Raw genomic sequence first — 17300 nt, 5'->3', positions numbered from 1 at the left:
AGTCTCGCAAAAGATCACATCAGAGCTGTTCAGGAGTTTGGGTATCTTGTAACACTCTTGCCACTGAGAACATTGCAAGAAAATAGAATTCATATATTTCATGCGTATCTTATCATATTTAGGGCATACAAACAGAGAATGGTCAAGTGTTTCAACTGTAACCAGATCACAAGAACAAACCCTTTTAGAATGTTCTATATTCTTAAATCTTCCCTCCAGGAGAGCTGATGGCAGCACATTACATCTTGCAGTAGTCAAAGCTCTCCTCTGGGTGGGATTAATCAGCAGACAAAGATATGTTGCCATAATTCCACTCTTGCATGGGATTAATAAGGTAGTTGGGGAGCAGGTTGTTTTGGCTGCAAGAGTCAAATAATGAAAATCAAGATCCAAGAGCCTATAAGGGAATATAACTATTCCACCTTTGTGAGCATAAGGAGTGATTCCAAAGGGAAACCAATATCTTCAACCTTTCTAAAGATCAAAGTATACCATTCTGAAATAAAGTGATCTGATAACAAAGAGGGAATATAACTATTGGATCCCACTAGAAAATGTATATGCAGCCAATATTTTATGGCCCTTATCCATGCCAAGGTTTCTAGAGTTGTTTGGCCCATCTCTATGCACAGCGCAGCATAAGGCACACAACTAGGGAGCCCCATTAGTTTCCGAAGGAATATGGAATGTAATAAATTGGAATTCAGATTAGCCAACACATGCCAGCTAGGTGACCTTGGGCTAGTCACAGTTCTTCTGAACTCTCTCATCCCCACCTACCTCACAGGGTGTTTGTTGTGAGTGGGGAAGGAGTTTGTAAGCCCCTTTGAATCTCCTATAGGAGAGAAAGGAGGGATATAAATCCAACTCTTCTTCTACTTCTACTTCTTCATATTAAAACTATAGGTTTGGAATTTTAATGGATTAGGTCTGGGTTCATTGCAACCCTACAGCAGATGCAGAGAACAGCTTTTTTAAAAATGAAGAAGATCCCAAATGGCTCCTGCCTCCCTTTCAAGCCGTTTTCCCACATGGAAACAGCAAAGGTAGTGGGGGTCCCTGCTATAGATGCACAGGATACTCCAACTGTTCTTTATTTTTTAATTTCCTCTTTTAATTTTTTTCCTACAAACCTGGGTCTCTTTTGTAGAAATCTCTCTTTTATGTCTACATGCCTACAGTTTGTGTATTTAAACATCTGTAGTTAGAGCAATGGTGACTACTAGATATATAGATATTGCCAGCATTTCAGTATAGGCACCCTTTTGAAATACTGAATCAAATATAAAATTCAGTATATACAAATCAAAGTTAGGAGCTTCTTTTCTTTTCTTTTCTTCCCTAAGATAGTAAGACACTAAAAACAGAATTGCCTTTTAAATAAATATAGCCTTGATTCTGCATTCTACTAAATGCAATCTGTCCTTGCTGATGAATTAACTAAACTTCAGTTGATTAACTTCCTGATTAAAAGCTGAAGACTGCATATGAGTTTATATTCCAGTGTATCTCACAAATGTTCCTATACAAAGATTTTTGATCACTGTCTTTTGTTTGCAATCTCAGGGCCACGAGATGACGAGTATTGGGTTGTTGCTTGGGGTTTCTGCTGCCAAGCTTGGCACGATGGACATGTCAATCACTCGTCTGCTCAGCATCCACATACCTGCTCTGTTACCGCCAACGTCTACTGAGCTGGATGTTCCTCACAACGTGCAGGTGGCAGCTGTAACAGGGATAGGCTTGGTGTACCAAGGAACGGCTCACAGACACACTGCTGAAGTTCTGCTATCAGAAATAGGTGACATGCTACAAAGAAAATCCATCTTTTTCCTGTTTTAAACATGTGTTTGCTATGAGTAACTTCTTGTAGTGGAAAGGTGACCAAATTTCTTAAGTTCGAGAGCTCTATGTGAGCCCATACCCTGAGAAAACAGATTGTTCTGCCTTCTGCATGTCTTCACCCCAGTGGTATCTCCCTCATTCTCTCAGTAACTCCATATTAGTGTGGTATAGTGGTTAAGAGCTGGTGGATTCTAATCTGGAGAACTGGGTTTGATTCCCCACTCCTCCATCTGACTGGCAGAGGCTTATCTGGTGGACCAGATGTGTTTCTGCACTCCTGCATTCCTGTTGGGTGACCTTGGGCTAAGTCACAGTTCCTCGGAACTCTCTCAGCCCCACCTACCTCACAGCGTGTCTGTTGTGGGGAGAGGAAGTGAAAAGAGCTTGTAATCTCCTTACAGGAGAGAAAGGTGGGGTATAAATCCAAACTCTTCTTCTTCCATACTTATTTTCAGTGAAACAACCCCTGCTGCTGTGAGTTCCATCTTCAGCTATTCTATTCTATTCAATCCCAATCCCATTGTATTAAAACTTTTTTAAAAAGTCCATAAACATAACTTTTACGCTAGTGGAAGAGGGCCACAGGCACATCAAACTCTTGGAAAACCTCTGCCATTGGTTCTGACCATGAAGTCAGTCAGAAAAAAGAGGGATCAGACATTTGTGTGATCTGTCAGTTGCTAAAAACCTTTGTGAAATTGTTTGAATTGGTTATTGAGATCTCTGTTAGATGTTATTGTAACATTTAATGTTTGCTTCCTGTTTTCATTGATTCGCTTTCTGTTACACAATGCTCTTTGTCTTTAAAAAAAATTAAATTAAGGGCGTCCCCCAGGACCGGAAATGGAGTATTGCACTGATCGAGAGTCCTACTCACTAGCTGCTGGCTTAGCTTTGGGCATGGTTTGTCTAGGGGTAAGTGCAATTCTCCTCTTGTAAGCATTTGTGTGATACCAGATTGTTTTCCATATATTTATTCCAGGGCAATCCCCCGTCAGTATGATGACTAGCCATCTATTTCAAGCTCCCTGGCCATGAATACATAGGTTTGACTGAGACCACATTCCATTCATGGGGTTGGATTCAGACTACCTTTTCCAGTAGTGGAAGGGATGGAGTAATTTCCACCCAATTACCTTTCCTGCTGCAAACCCCCAATTTGCACATCATGCTGTTCCTGAGGGTCCTGCTTTCCCCCTAGAGCAGCATTCTGGGGAGATCATTGGGCTGTGGATGGGTGGGTGGGGGATACGGGGTGGGGGGGTTGGGTTGGGGGGGCAGGATCATTCTGTTTCACTGGCAGAAGGGCCTTGCATGAACTGTAAGTTTAGTCTATCCAAACCATGACTTGTTTTTTGCCAATTATGGACAAACTGTTTATTCCTGTACTGTTCCTTTCCCCCTCAGCATGGCAGCAACCTGATAGGGATGTCAGACCTCAATGTGCCTGAGCAGCTTTACCAGTATATGGTTGGAGGTCACAGGCGTTTTCAAGCAGGGATGCATCGTGAAAAACACAAGTCTCCAAGTTACCAAATTAAGGTGATTGCTCTTGTTGGTTTAAAATGTTTGTGGGGGAAAGTAGTAACTCTGGCAACAAGATCCCTTACATCCTATGGTTTGTGTATTACTCTGTGAAAAATAGATTGTCATTTGTTGTTATCCAAATCTGTGAGGCTCTCAGGTAATCTCCCACCCTCAAGCTCAAACCTGCTAACTTTCAAAGAGAGGACTTATGTCAGAACATGCTCTTATCTCAATTTCTACACAGTGCAGATCTATCCCAAACAAGCAGTGGATAATACCCATGGCTAGTAAACCAAAATCACTTAAAATGTGTACTTCTATCTTGATAGGAAGGAGATACCATCAATGTGGATGTGACTTGTCCAGGTGCAACTCTAGCCCTAGCAATGATCTACTTAAAGACTAACAACAGGTACTGGTTGTTGCGGGTTTTCTAGGCTGTGTGGCTGTGGTCTGGTAGATCTTGTTCCTAAAGTTTTGCCTGCATCTGTGGCTGGCATCTTCAGAGGTGTGCTACAGAGAGAAGTCTGTTACACACTGGGTCCACTGAGGGGGGAATGTTTTTAGTGGGGTATATATTGTCCATGTCTCAGCATGGGGAACCAATCAGTAAGTGTTCGGGTGTGGTTGACTGCATTGTAATGCGGGTGGGGTTATCAGTCCATTTACATTTGTATTCACATTTGCATTCCCTGCAGCATCAGAAGTATTAGCGAATGCAAATCCTGTGTCTGGGTGGAGTCCATTGTCCATGAACCTAGCATGCCCTTGGCCTTTGATTCTGGTGTTTTTAAGTACTGGTAGCCAAGTTTTGTTAATTCTCAGAGTCTCTTCCTTCTTGTTGAAGTTGTCTTGGGGTTTGTGGATTTCAATGGCCTCCCTGTAGATACTGGGTTTTTCATATATAACATTTCAGATTACAATATTGAAAAAGGTCCACAACCCGTTTTCCCACAGCTGCTAAGGCCCATAGTTTAGGTGATAGTAAGCCATAACAATTGTTACTCAAAACTTCATATAGACAAAAGCCAAGCCATATAATATGGCATGTGGTCCCCAGCCAATCAAACTTTGTGAATGAGACAAAATTCCTCCATAAGAAAATGAAAATTGGAGCTGATGTTTAAGTTGCTTAAGTTTGCCACCTATTGCTTAAGTTTACTACCTATTTTGTGTTCTATGTGTATTAAGTGCTGTCAAGTCACTCCCGGGTCATGGCTACTCTATGAATCAGTGTCCTCTAAAGCATTCCATCATTAACAGCCTTGCTCAGGTTTTTCAAACTGGAGGCCATGACTTCCTTTATAGGGTCAATCCATCTCTTGTGTTCTATCCTTGAAATAAAATGGTTGTTGTGTGAGAAAAAAAACAAGCTCTTGTAAAGTGGTCCATTGCAGATGCCACATTCTTGAAATGTTAACCACTGTTAAAGGGCTGGAAGTTACCCATGAGCTGTTGCATTCCTCTCTTTTCTCCCTCAGGGATTCCCCTTGTACTTCCCTTCAGAGATAACTGTAGTTAGTAGTAAATCTGCACTGAAGTTAATGCTAACTCTAGAATATTGCCTTTGTTGGCATACGATCTCTTAACACCAATTTCAAAGTGATTGCTTGGGTCTCTTGCATTTTTGTTAACATGTCATCAGAACATAAATGATGCCTAAGAATGATTCTGCCAAAGCTTTGGCTCACGTGTTCCCTGGGGAACCAGTTGCCTCCATATAAAGGGAAGGAATTTGTTGAAGTGCAAATAAGCAGTGGCGGATGTAGATCTGCCAAATCCTTTGAAAATGGATAAGAATTGTGCCTTTGGAAATTAAAGGGGGAAGGCTGGATGCAGATTCCACAGTCAGGAAATGCTTTGGGGAAGTGGATTCTCACTCTGCCATTAACAAGATACAGCAATGCATGAATTGTACTTATTCTTGTATTTAACTAGGTCCATTGCTGACTGGCTTCGAGCTCCAGACACGATGTATTTATTGGATTTTGTGAAACCAGAATTCCTTTTATTACGGGTATGGTTTCTGTTTTGATTGTTTTTCTATAGCAATGTCAAGTTGCTCAAAATGGAAAGGTATACAACCTTTATAGAAGTGCTTCACTGCATAATTCCCATGTGTTACTTTTATATGCTTCCCTCTAAACTTTTTGGTCTGCAAGTGCTTGCTTTTAGCCACAGTCTATTCTAACATAGCTTATGGCCTGTGATACTTGCTACAGTTTGCTCCCCAGCTGTCCTTTGCCTTCCAGCTGAGCCAGGTAGTCTGCTTCATTGCTCTAAGTCAGGGGTAGGGAACCTGCCACTCTCCAGATGTTCAGGAACTACAATTCCCATCAGCCTCTGTCAGCATGGCCAATTGGCCATGCTGGTAGGGGCTGATGGGAATTGTAGTTCCTGAACATCTGGAGAGCCGCAGGTTCCCTACCCCTGCTCTAAGTGTTCTTCAACAAGTCTGGTCTGGTTTTCCCAGAATACTGCATAGGCAATTCCAAAATGAGGGAAAGAACTCCTCCCTGCCCCCACAGCTGATGAACTTGGGGCCAAACTGAATTATATGTTTTTTTTAATGAGTTGGTCTGCGTTCCTGGTCCTGACTTGCTTTCTACGCAGACCCACAGCAGCTGTGGGGAATGACATTTTAAAAGTTTGTAAGGGTACAATTTGGCTTAGAGCCACATTGTGGGCGGGGAGGGGCTCCTGCTCCCCCCTACCCCCGCCATTTCCCCAAGTTGAAAGAGCTGCAGGGGCAAGGAGGAGTTATTTTCCCCATTTTGGAACTGCATGTGCAGTATTCTGGGAAAACCAGACTAGCCTTGTTGAAGAACGCTTAAGAGCAACAAAGCAGATTCATGGGCATCTTGAACACAACTGGAAAAACTTACGGCAAACATGACCCAACAACATCTGTCTAGGTCACATAACTGTTCTGATTCAGTGATGGCGGCAGTTGCAAAATGCATTCATTTTTCTCCACCCCCAGAGCTGTATCTGGAACTTGATTCCCAGAGTTGTGAGACCCATTTAGTGTAATAGTCACCCAGGTTGGTGGGCTGCAATGAATTGAGGCAAGAGGACAAATTTCTGCCATTTTCTTCATTTGTCAGTGGAGCTCCACTAATGGAAATAGCAGCAAAGACAGTATCATCCTCTTTTCCTTTCTCATTGCAGCCCATCAGCCCACATGGCTATGATTCCATGTGGATCCTGCAACCCAGAATCAGACTTCAGAAATGGCCTTTGGTGGAAGGGAAAATAGGGAAGACCTTCTGAGTGATTGCTGGATCCAGTAGCTAGAATCAGCAAATGGATGACGGGGGTTTGCAGACTGGAGCATTGACATGGTCTGCATGCTTAGAAATAAGATTTAAATTCTACTCATGTAGAATTTTAAGAGTCCAAAGTATTATTAAAATAGCAATGCCATTCTTGTCCAGGGCATCTTAATATTTTTGGAGTTCTGTCAATACTGAACTGGTTGCCAATATTACTCTGTTCTAATTTTCTTGTTTGTTTTGTTTTGTTTAAAGACATTGGCTCGATGCTTGATTTTGTGGGATGACATATTGCCCAGTTCTAAGTGGATTGACAGCAATGTGCCTCAAGTAAGTAGCATATGAGCCTGTTATACTGAGTCACTAGCAGTTTCTATGTTCAGGGTGTTCTGTACAGCCATTTATATTCTTCAGATCCCACCCTGTCTGCCATGGAATGCCACATTTTCCAAAGGTCTGTGAGCCAGGAGTCTTCACAGGAACACATTTGGTTCCTGTGGAACACTGTCTAGACCTGTTTCCTTTCACTGTTAACAGATTAAAAACCTACCTAATAAAAACACATCTTAAATATCAAAACCAAACACAAACACATTGTTAAAACAATTAAAACCAAACTAAAATACACAAGCAGAAACATACAAATAACAATCCCAGATCTTCAGCTTAATGCACTTGTCGTTGTGGTAGAAGGTCTTTACTTTGAAGTCAATGCTGATGGTGCTGACAAAAGCTGGTGTGAAGGAGTCATCAGTATAGCATTTTGCCCCTGCTTCCGTTGCCAATTATGAGGATTTTGAATATATTCAATATATTCTGGCCATAGTGAACATCTGTCATAGAAACCATCTTGGGGGGAGGGGGGGGGTGCTCCTGGTTTAGCAGCAGACAGCCGCAATGCATGAGACCACAACACCTTACTAACAAAAACACAGGGCAGGAAAGAGGGAAATCCAGAACTGCTTCTAGGTCCTGATTCATCTTTTCTTTCCTACAACTGGAGGTGTTTGCAAAGTTGAAGCTCACATCTTGGTGTTTCTGTTCTGTTTCTTATAGATTGTCAGAGAGAACAGTGTGTCCCTTCATGCAACTGAAATGCCTTCCTCAGAAGATCTGAACCTGGAGACTCTGGCGTAAGATTTTTCTCTTGCCTGCTTTCTTTAGTCAAAAGCAGTCATAAGGTTACCACATATGTTACACTTGCTGGGTGGCTTCATCGTAGGCTGCAAAATAGCACCCAGAATTTATTGTAATGTGCAGCTGGATGTATTGTGGACAGTGGGGGAAACATTGTGCATCAGGATCAAGATGGTGTCTTAAGAATAAATAGAGAAGAGAAAGAATGTTTACTTTGTTTCAGCCAGGAAAAAAACAACTCTCATATGAGTGCTTTGGGTGGGGGTGAGGATTACATTGGAAAAGTTTGAAAGAAACTCTGGTAATTCCAGAAGCTGTGTAGCACATAAGAAGATACAAATAAATGAATGAATAAAGGTCCATTCCCAGAAATTGGGGCAGTACTGGAGAAGGGAGAAGCCCCAGTGTGAGGTTCTTTCTCCCTCTTAGCCCACGGCTTCTGGCTTGACCATTGCAATGTGACAAATGGCTATTCTGCAGCACTTTTTACATTTGCAATATAATGGGATGATGATACATTTGCAGGTAATGGACAAAATTAGATTCAATCAGCTGAATAGTAGCCTCAGAACCAGTTAGTATGTCCTTCTGCTTGATGAGTTCCTTTTGGAAGGTAATAAGAATAAAGGGTTTTGATCAGTACTTATAGATTTTTATCCTCTATTTATAGTCCCATCCAAAGGAGGTGGGGAGAATCCGCCTGTGGGAGCTGCACCACACTGGTGTATTTGCCCTCCCTGGGGCATTTCCCCCGACGGAAGAGTGACTCCACCAGCATGTAGCCGTCACCCTCCCTGGCACTGAGACAACATGCTGGACACTTGCCAGTGTCCCAGCGCTCCTGTCGGCAGCAGTGGCCGGCCAGGAGAATGGCCGGGGGCGGCTTCCTCCTGGCTGTTAGCCCCATCACGCCGGCATCCAGGGCTTTGGGCTTATGCCACCAAAAAGAGAGCAGAAATCTATTAAGCTCAATAGGGGCTTCCTGGTGGCAGGGAGAATAGCCATTTGTCACTTTTTTTGCTTTTCAAGTCTCCCTATGCCGCTGGGAAGCCTCTAGGGGAGCAGCGGGGCGGTGCAGCTGTGGTGGCACAGCTGGCTGCCTGGCCCCTTGGATAGGGCTGCTCGTCTTTCATTTCCAAAAGACTTTGAATACACCTTTCAAACAAAAACATAGAAACCCTATCCCCAATATTGCAGTCACACCATGCAAACTACTGTGGGTTCATCCCATGATATGAATAAAAATAAACCAATATGTAACCAGCAGAATAAATAACCAGCAGTATTACATAAATTGTAGATTCCAACTTTGTCATCAGCAATGTTATGCTGACCTGTGGATAGGCAGTGTGGTGTAGCAGTTGGAGTGTCAGATTGGAACGTGGGAGACCCAAGATCCAATTCCCGTCTGTGCTGTGAAGCTCAGTGGCTGATGTTAGGCCAGTCTACTCTCAGCTTGCCTACCTACTGGGGTTGTTGTGAGGTTAAAATAGAGAAGGGAGAGTTGTGGATATCATCCTGAGCTCCTTGAAGGGAGAGTGGGACAGAAATGACTAGACAAAAGATTATCATAGTAACTAGATTAGCTGAAGGCTAAACAGATGTGACTTGTACAATTTCATGGCTGTTTTTACAGTTAAAACAATTGTGTTAGGGATCTGATAGATGCCTATGCCTATGTATCTGAGTGATATGGGTCAGGACTGTGGCTCTAGGAAAGAGAATGATAACTTTTTCCTCTGCCTGCACCATTTCTCCAATAGGAAATGTCCCTTTTCCCAGCTGCTTTAAATGGGGGGGGGGGGGGGAGGTTTTCAGCAATTTCCTAAACATTTCTGCCCCTGCATTCCAAATTTTTATTTGGTATAAAGCCAATATGATAACTGTGGTGATTTGCATGCTTTGGTCTGGAGGAGTATTTTGAGGGATTGAGACTTTCAGTGGGCAGTCTTTGGTGGTTGACTTATTCATCTGATGTGTCTTCTGGAGACTTTTAGGAGGATACAGCTAGGCTGTTGCAGAAGGAACTCAAATCACTGCATATTGCTTTTTTCTTTTCTTTATTTTTTTTAATTGGAGAAGAAATGAAAGTCAGCTTGTTCTGATGTGTTGTCCATGATGTGAGGAAAACCTTCATGCCAGGTCTTTCTTTTTAGGCAGGCTCATGTCTACATCACTGCTGGGGCCTGTTTGTCTTTGGGGTTTCGCTTTGCTGGTTCAGAAAACCTGGCGGCCTTCAATTGCTTGGTAAGTAGACTCATAGCCAGGGATGGGAAACATCAAACAGGGATGGGAAATATGCAGGCCCAGGCAACATCTTGGAGAATCCCAGTTCTCCTTTGTGTCTGTTTAAATGAGTTTCCAGTCCTCATGACTGCAGGTTTACTATGAAATCACAATACTATGAAATCACAATATCAAAACATTCTTAAAGGTGAAAAGGTGGTTGGAAAGGACTTTTCCACACACTAGTTCTTTTCCAGCATGTGGCTTGGCTTGCTTGCTTGAGCCATGTGGAAACAAAATCTAGGAATGAGACATGAGGACATCTCGTGACTTGAACAACTTGTTTGCTCATCCTTTTTGCAGGTGACCCAGTGCAGAAGTTAGTATCTGCTTGGGGTGGGAATCTGGTAAACCACAACCAGAAAAAAACTCAAAAAATACTTTGTCAGTATTTGTGGGGAGGGGTTACCTGGAGAAAGGTGGCAATAAAAGGGAGCTGAAAAATCAAATCCCCCAAAATGCCATTTTTCTGGCATTTTTAGGCCCATTCAGCCCTTTGCCTTAAAAAAAAAAAGATGACAAACCCTCTCACTTCTCCCTCCTTCTTTCGCTCTCTTATCTGCAGAAAGGCCAGATCCAGCATTGAACTGTGTGCACCGCCTCCAAAGTCCACAGTTCAACACTGGACTAAGCCATTAAGAAAATTTAGGCTGCTGTAACTGCTGTAACCATTCTGTAAATGCTCTGAATTCTGGCAAGCTGAAAGGGGTTTTGAATAGACTGTTCAACACTGGACCCAGGCAAGCCAAACCTGCAGTTGAATGGTGGACGTGGCCTGGCTGGACCCAGCGTTCAACTCTGTGCCTGCCTCCAGATTCCACCTGGGACTGGGAGGCAGCAGGGGGTACAAGTTCAGCTTTGTGCTGCCTGCTGCCTGCCAGATATGTAGTGTCAGCTTTTTAAAAAATGTCTGGGTCTAATCGGAACCCCCAAAATATTGATCATTTTTTGGCCACTCCTAATATCTGATCGAAACTCAGGGAACCTGGGCTGGAATACCTCAATCAAGTCATGAAAATCACTGGGTGATCTTGGGCTGATCATTTGGCTTAATGTACCTCACTACCTCACAGGATAAAGATAAGGATGGGAGAGAACTATTTATCTTGCCCTGAGTGTCTTAAAACTACAAAGTGTAACACAGAGAAAGATGCTCAAAGCTCATTAACCAACATCGTCCTTGAGATAATTTATAGGAAGCCTATATTTAGATGTCAGTTTCAGTTCTTTATTTAAAATGTGTGAACAATCATTTTAACTGGTTTCCTGAATACCTGTCATGTGAAACTGTAGCAGGCCTATTTAAAGAGGAAACTACCTTGCAGTTCTGGGGCTGTAACTGAGGAGGTCCTGCTTCTTATCTCTAGATCAACGGTTTGGTGGTTCCTGCTTCAGGGCTGGGTGGTTTTAGTATAACGTCATGATCCTATGAAATAAGGATGCAGGTGTTTTGTCACAGGAGGGTCCGTATCAAAATAGTAGTTGCATGTGCACAACTCCAAACTGAGTATATGTTATAATCTTCTCATCTGCTTTCTTAGCATATCTTTTATTTTGAATCCCTCTTTCTAGTACACGTTTGCAAAGGATTTCATGAAGTGCTTGTCCTCTGCTACAGCTTCCATAGTAAGTGCCAATAATTTTACTGTCGGTCTTGATGTCATAGTACTGTTTGGTTGAATTTTATTGTGATCCCCAGCCAACCTACATTCCTGAGGGCTGCAGCACTGTACCATTACTCCAGCCCAGTGTATTGTTTGGATGGTAGGATGGAGTGCTTGTACTTCTCCAGACACAGGAGAAGGACATCTGGCTTCTACTTCATTTGCGACCATTGAATCAGAGCTCCCATTGTTTGTGTTACTGGGACTGTTGGATGTGGATTCTTCTGCCAGTAGCAGCTTTTGAGGCATAATGCATGGAATTCACATCCAGAAACCTCAAGGTTCATATGAGTCAACATTGCTGTAATGTATGTGTTGCCAAAATATTTTGTAGGAAACTATCATTTTCATCTTTTAACTATTACAGAACAGTCCCATAAATAGTTACGTCAGTGTGTTAAAATATTGAACTAAAATCTGGGAGTGGTTCTGGTGGGTTTTCCGGGCTGTGTGGCCGTGGTCTGGTGGATATGGCCACACAGCTCGGAAAACCCACCAGAACCAGTTGAATCCGGCCGTGAAAGCCTTCGACAAAATCTGGGAGATTCGGGTTCAGATCCATGCACTGCCAGGAAAGTTCTCCAGGTGGACCTGTGGACCAGTTACTGTCTCTCAACCTAAAAAGGATAAAATGGAGTAGAGAACAGTGTAAGCCAACTTGTGTCTCCTTTGGGCTGAAAGTTAGTATATAAATGTGAATTTAAATTGTTATTAGGTTTTTTTATTGTTATTTATTATAATTTGATATGGATGTACACCGCCCTGAGCCCTTCGGGGAGGGCGGTCTAAAAATGGAATAAAATAAATAACTAAATAAGTAAGTAAGTAAGTAAATGAAGAAAAATTGAAAGTTAAAAATGTTCACTAATTGTTATGGGTGCAAAAATTAATACCCCCTTGTTATGGCTTAGTTATTTGCCTTGTTATGGCATAGTTATTTGCCTAGTTAGAATTCTGAACCATTTGGTGCATCAAGCACAGAGTGGATCAAACTTCCCATCCTGTCTTTCTACTTATAAAACCTAGCACACAGAACACAGTTCTGTTACATTAGTTAAAATCTCTATGCATGGAAGAAGGGATCATGGGAAAATTCTGCATGGTTTACCTGTACATGTGAGGGGAAGAGTCTTAATTTCAAGGTGCTAATTTATGCCTTTATGGTGAACCACACCACCTTTGTTAGTCTCTTCCCTTGAAAACCCTGCAGGGTTGCCATAAGTCGACAATAATTTGACGGCATTTTACCCACAATGTATGCTTTTAACCAATCATTGAAAGCTTTCTCAAGGGCTTTTTTATAAAGTCCAACAGTGTCTTTTGGAAATACCAACTCTCCGGACTTTGGAGGGCATCATCTGAAAGATCTAGACTTTTATAGGAGTGACTAGTTTGTTGCAACAGTTCTCTTACTCATATGGTGCCCTACACTTATTTTTAGAAAGGTTCATTTGGGACTCTATTGCGTGTCCATTAGGAACATGTGGGGTGATTTATATGATGCTGACGTCATTGGCGTGGTTAGATATGTTAAAACTGGTCCCTAGAGATAATTTTGCTGAAAACTTATAAAAATGTAACTGACCGATGGTCTCCTTCATATCTATATAAGGCAGGTCATTATAACCTGGAAACTTGTCTGAGTGTGGTGTTGCTCTCCTTGGCAATGGTAATGGCAGGATCCGGAAACCTGAAGGTCCTTCAACTCTGTCGGTTTATGCACAAGAAGACCGGAGGGGAGATGAACTATGGATTTCACATGGCGCATCATATGGCTCTTGGGCTGCTTTTTTTGGGAGGAGGAAGGTAACTGGCTATTTTATTATTTATTTGTGTTATTTATTTCAAGGTTGCACAATGTGCCGTGAGGACAGAGCTGTTGTGGGGTAGTGGGTTCAGGGCTGGACTAGAACTAGGAGACCAAGGTTCAAAAGTAAACTCAGCCATGGACCTTGCTGGGTGATCTTACGCCATTCGCTCTTTCTCTCTTGGCTGATCCTACCACCCAAGATTATTGTGAGGGTGGAATAAAAAAGGGAGAATCATGAGCTCCTTGGAGGAAAGACTGGATAAGAAATTATGAGGTAGATAGGCTGTGCAATCATAGAAATTGGTATTTGGAAAACCTGCCATGCACTTTTTCTATCGAGAACTGTCCAGGCCTGGTTCTCTTTCTTCTGCCCATCAAGTGATTCTTAAAGGCACAGATCTCAAAGGCACTTAACAGATCTCACTACACCCGGTAGTCAAAATTGCTGGCTTAGCCTTTAAACTGCACTTTTATCCATATTACTGTTCCAAAAATAATTCTCCCTCCCCAATTAAAGACCAAAGCCATTCCCTGGACCACACGCTGCCAAGGAAGGGGACATTGTAAGTCCTGCTAGAGCCAATATTCTCTCTCCCCCTCCCTGCCCCCACCTTCCCGCTGCCACTGCAAGAAGAACAGAGGGGTGTATTATTTTCCAAGCACTCTCTCTTCTATTGATCTATTGACATGAAAATGCAGAGGTCAGTGTGTTTTGGCTAAGCCTGTGCAAGTGAACTTCTTTTCTTTAACTTGAAAGAGCCGGCAACATGGAAGGGGTGGGGGGTGAGGGGGAAGGTGTAGATCGCAGAGCAAAGGAGAGGGAAGGCTGTGGGTGGAGGGAAGATCTCCAGGACAAAGCTGTGCTCCCTGGCAAATCTCCCCACTCTGACAGAGAAACAAATGATAAATCATGCTAAAAGTGGTCTCGTTTGCCGCGGAAAAAATGGAAAGTGAAAGCGGTGCTCCAGGAAACAGGTCCATTCAAGAAATCTTGCTGCGACGGACCTTAGCACCTATCAGGCACCAGACACCTTGTGCGTAATTGGCCAAATTGTTTGTGAAACGCAGAGGGGCCTTGTAGTGAATTAAAATTAGTTCTCCAACTTCACCAAGCTTTTTGTTTTGCACTTCGTTTGACACTCCTTTTCTTGCTCTCCCTACAAGCTCCGTTTCTCCAATTTTAAACTGTTCACTCCCTGTATTTCTTTAGTTCTCAGCGAAAAATAATGACAAGTTTTTTGTGTACATGGATTGTGGGAAGAGAATGAATTATGCAAACTGTACTGATTTTAATGAGCATGGTTTGCATGATTTATTCGCTTCCCATGATGTAGCACATAAAGAACTTGGCTGAGAAATGAGAAGAGGGCACTGAAAACATATTGTTAATCAACAATATTTTGCTAATGGGAAGGCACGGTCACTCAAAAATTGAGCACAAGGCACCGGATTCTCTCCCTGGTATCTCCAGTTAACAGAACATCTGGTAACAGAGCTGGGTTAAGACCCCCTTTCTGAGATGTTGGAGTCAGCAGTTCAGGTCTTGGTGGACCAACGTCTGATTCTGTATGGGGCAACTCCTTCTATTCTTTCACGGGCCCGTAATGTTCTTCATTGTCTTCAGACAAAAACTGTGGGGATTTTTTTTTGCAGGTATTCTCTTAGCACTTCAAATTCTTCAATCGCTGCTCTCCTTTGTGCTTTGTATCCTCACTTCCCAGTTCACAGTACTGACAACAGGTAAGGTTTTTACAATTGGAGTTGCTTTAAACAAAATGCCGAGTACCACTTCAGTCCAGTGGGCCACTGCGAGTAGCAGAGAGCTGGACTAGATGGACTTTGGTCTGATCCAGCTGGCTTGTTCTTATGTTCTTATGTTCTTATGGATAAAGCATGTATGAGATGAATGCAACCATCATGTCCTGTGAAGGGCCCTCTATTGCTGTTTAGGACTGTGAGAAGCAATCACAATTTGCTCTAAATTTTTGGAGCAAATAATGAAACCCCCTGTGACTCATTATGAGCAGTTTGCTAAGCACTTTGCAATTAAATTTCTTGCATATGATCTGACTGAAATTCCATTTTAAGAACAGTTGCTTTGTCCTTCCTGTAAAGAAAGTGTCAGAAGTTGGTGTCCAGGGAGTGTTGATTTCCCCTATGGATGTTTGTTACTTCAGCGAGGGCAGCAATAAAATTTGAAGCCACAAAATTCAAATTGAAAATAAAATAAAGTTTTAATGTGGTTGAACAGAGTTTCGTTCGGTAGAGAGTGAAGTCAGCAGCAGCTCGGTGGTACACTGGCATGCAGGCGCAATGCACACTGAACAACATGCAAGGCGCAAGGCCAAACCTGGCAAAGTGCCCTGAACACCGAAAAATACAGACTTCTTATAGTAATTTTAAAGGTTACATCACAGACTGAATTATACAAAAATAATACAGGGCCATCAAGGGCCATTAAGCTTCTTCTTCTGAGACATCCAGGTCTTATCTTTGGTGAGGAAACACCTCCAGATAGTTGCCCTTGTGATAACACAGGTGTTTGCCTGCTGGCTCTTATGCATATTCACCTTGACATTCCGCCCTGTATCTGGCTGTTAATGCTTTGTTTAGAAACTTACAAATTTTGGGAGAGACTTTTAGTATAGCTAGGTCGGGGTCAGCAACCTGTAGCTCTGGAGCCGCATGCGACTCTTTCGTCTTTGTACTGCGGCTCCCTCGTCTAGTGCCTGGGAACGAGGGGAAAGGACACCAGAGGGAGGGAGGGAGGGAGGAGGGGGTGGAGAAAGAGGTACGCTCGCTGGGATAGACAGCAGCAGTGACGCCAACAACGGCAAGTTGCCTCCTTCCTTCCTTCCTTCCTTCCTTCCTTCCTTCCTTCCTTCCTTCCTTCCTTCCTTCCTTCCTTCCTTCCTTCCTTCCTTCCTTCCTTCCTTCCTTCCTTCCTTCCTTCCTCTTTCTTCCTCTCTTCCTTCCTCTCTTCCTTCCTCTCTTCCTCCCTCCCTCCCTCCCTCCCTCCCTCCCTCCCTTCCTTCCTTCCTTCCTTCCTTCCTTCCTTCCTTCCTTCCTTCCTTCCTTCCTTCCTTCCTTCCTTCCTTCCTTCCTTCCTTCCTTCCTTCCTTCCTTCCTTCCTTCCTTCCTTCCTTCCTTCCTTCCTTCCTTCCTTCCTTCCTTCCTTCCTTCCTTCCTTCCTTCGGTGTCCAGTGCAGCCACCCTTGCAACTTACTCTATCCGTCAGCTTGCATGGCTGACTTGCAGGCTGAAGGTGGGGCTTGGGGAGGCCAGTGTGAGACTGCAGTCCCAAAATAAAGCGGCCTGTAGTTTTTCTTTAAAAAATGTAAGACTTTATTGAGAACTGAAGCATGTGAGGGATGGACAAATTCTGAGGAATATAGAAAGAACAAAACAATCCCTGCTGCCCTTGGCCTGTCCCCCTAGTCGGGCCCAAGAGTTACAATAAAATAACAAAGGAAAGAATACCAACATTCAGATACAAAGTTAACATTACAAAAGGCAGGGCTTGGCCACACCTTGGAGAGCTGTGGCTGCATTTTAGCTTTTGTTTCCTGGAAGACTAGAAGGGGGAGGGGGGTGAGCCAAGGGGCCCATCCAGACAGCCGGGGGAGGGGCTTGGGGAGGTGGGGCCACACCCATTGGCTCTTTGGGTGTTAAAGGTTGCCGACTCCTCGGTGATTAAGTTATTCTTTAGTGATTTTTCCCAAACTAGGAGGAAATCACTTAACATAAATTCTGCCA

The 17300-nt window shown here is 43.1% G+C and overlaps 1 protein-coding gene across 2 annotated transcripts in view; it reads left to right on the top strand.

Moving 5' to 3' along the window:
- ANAPC1 (anaphase promoting complex subunit 1) overlaps nt 1-17300 on the top strand; it is a 74964-nt gene that overhangs the window by 45847 nt on the left and 11817 nt on the right. For both annotated transcript variants that reach the window (XM_048482221.1, XM_048482220.1), the window contains exons 29-39: nt 1567-1801; nt 2669-2760; nt 3253-3387; nt 3702-3784; nt 5311-5389; nt 6903-6977; nt 7704-7780; nt 9941-10031; nt 11643-11696; nt 13347-13540; nt 15198-15284. In XM_048482221.1, coding sequence (XP_048338178.1) covers nt 1567-1801; nt 2669-2760; nt 3253-3387; nt 3702-3784; nt 5311-5389; nt 6903-6977; nt 7704-7780; nt 9941-10031; nt 11643-11696; nt 13347-13540; nt 15198-15284 — 1202 coding nt within the window. The remainder of the gene's footprint in view (nt 1-1566; nt 1802-2668; nt 2761-3252; nt 3388-3701; nt 3785-5310; nt 5390-6902; nt 6978-7703; nt 7781-9940; nt 10032-11642; nt 11697-13346; nt 13541-15197; nt 15285-17300) is intronic.

The sequence above is a fragment of the Sphaerodactylus townsendi genome, linkage group LG01 (genome assembly GCF_021028975.2).
Source record: "Sphaerodactylus townsendi isolate TG3544 linkage group LG01, MPM_Stown_v2.3, whole genome shotgun sequence".
NCBI classification, from domain to species: domain Eukaryota; kingdom Metazoa; phylum Chordata; class Lepidosauria; order Squamata; family Sphaerodactylidae; genus Sphaerodactylus; species Sphaerodactylus townsendi.
Note: the sequence above shows the minus strand (reverse complement) of the source record. Positions and strands in the feature narration are given on the sequence as shown.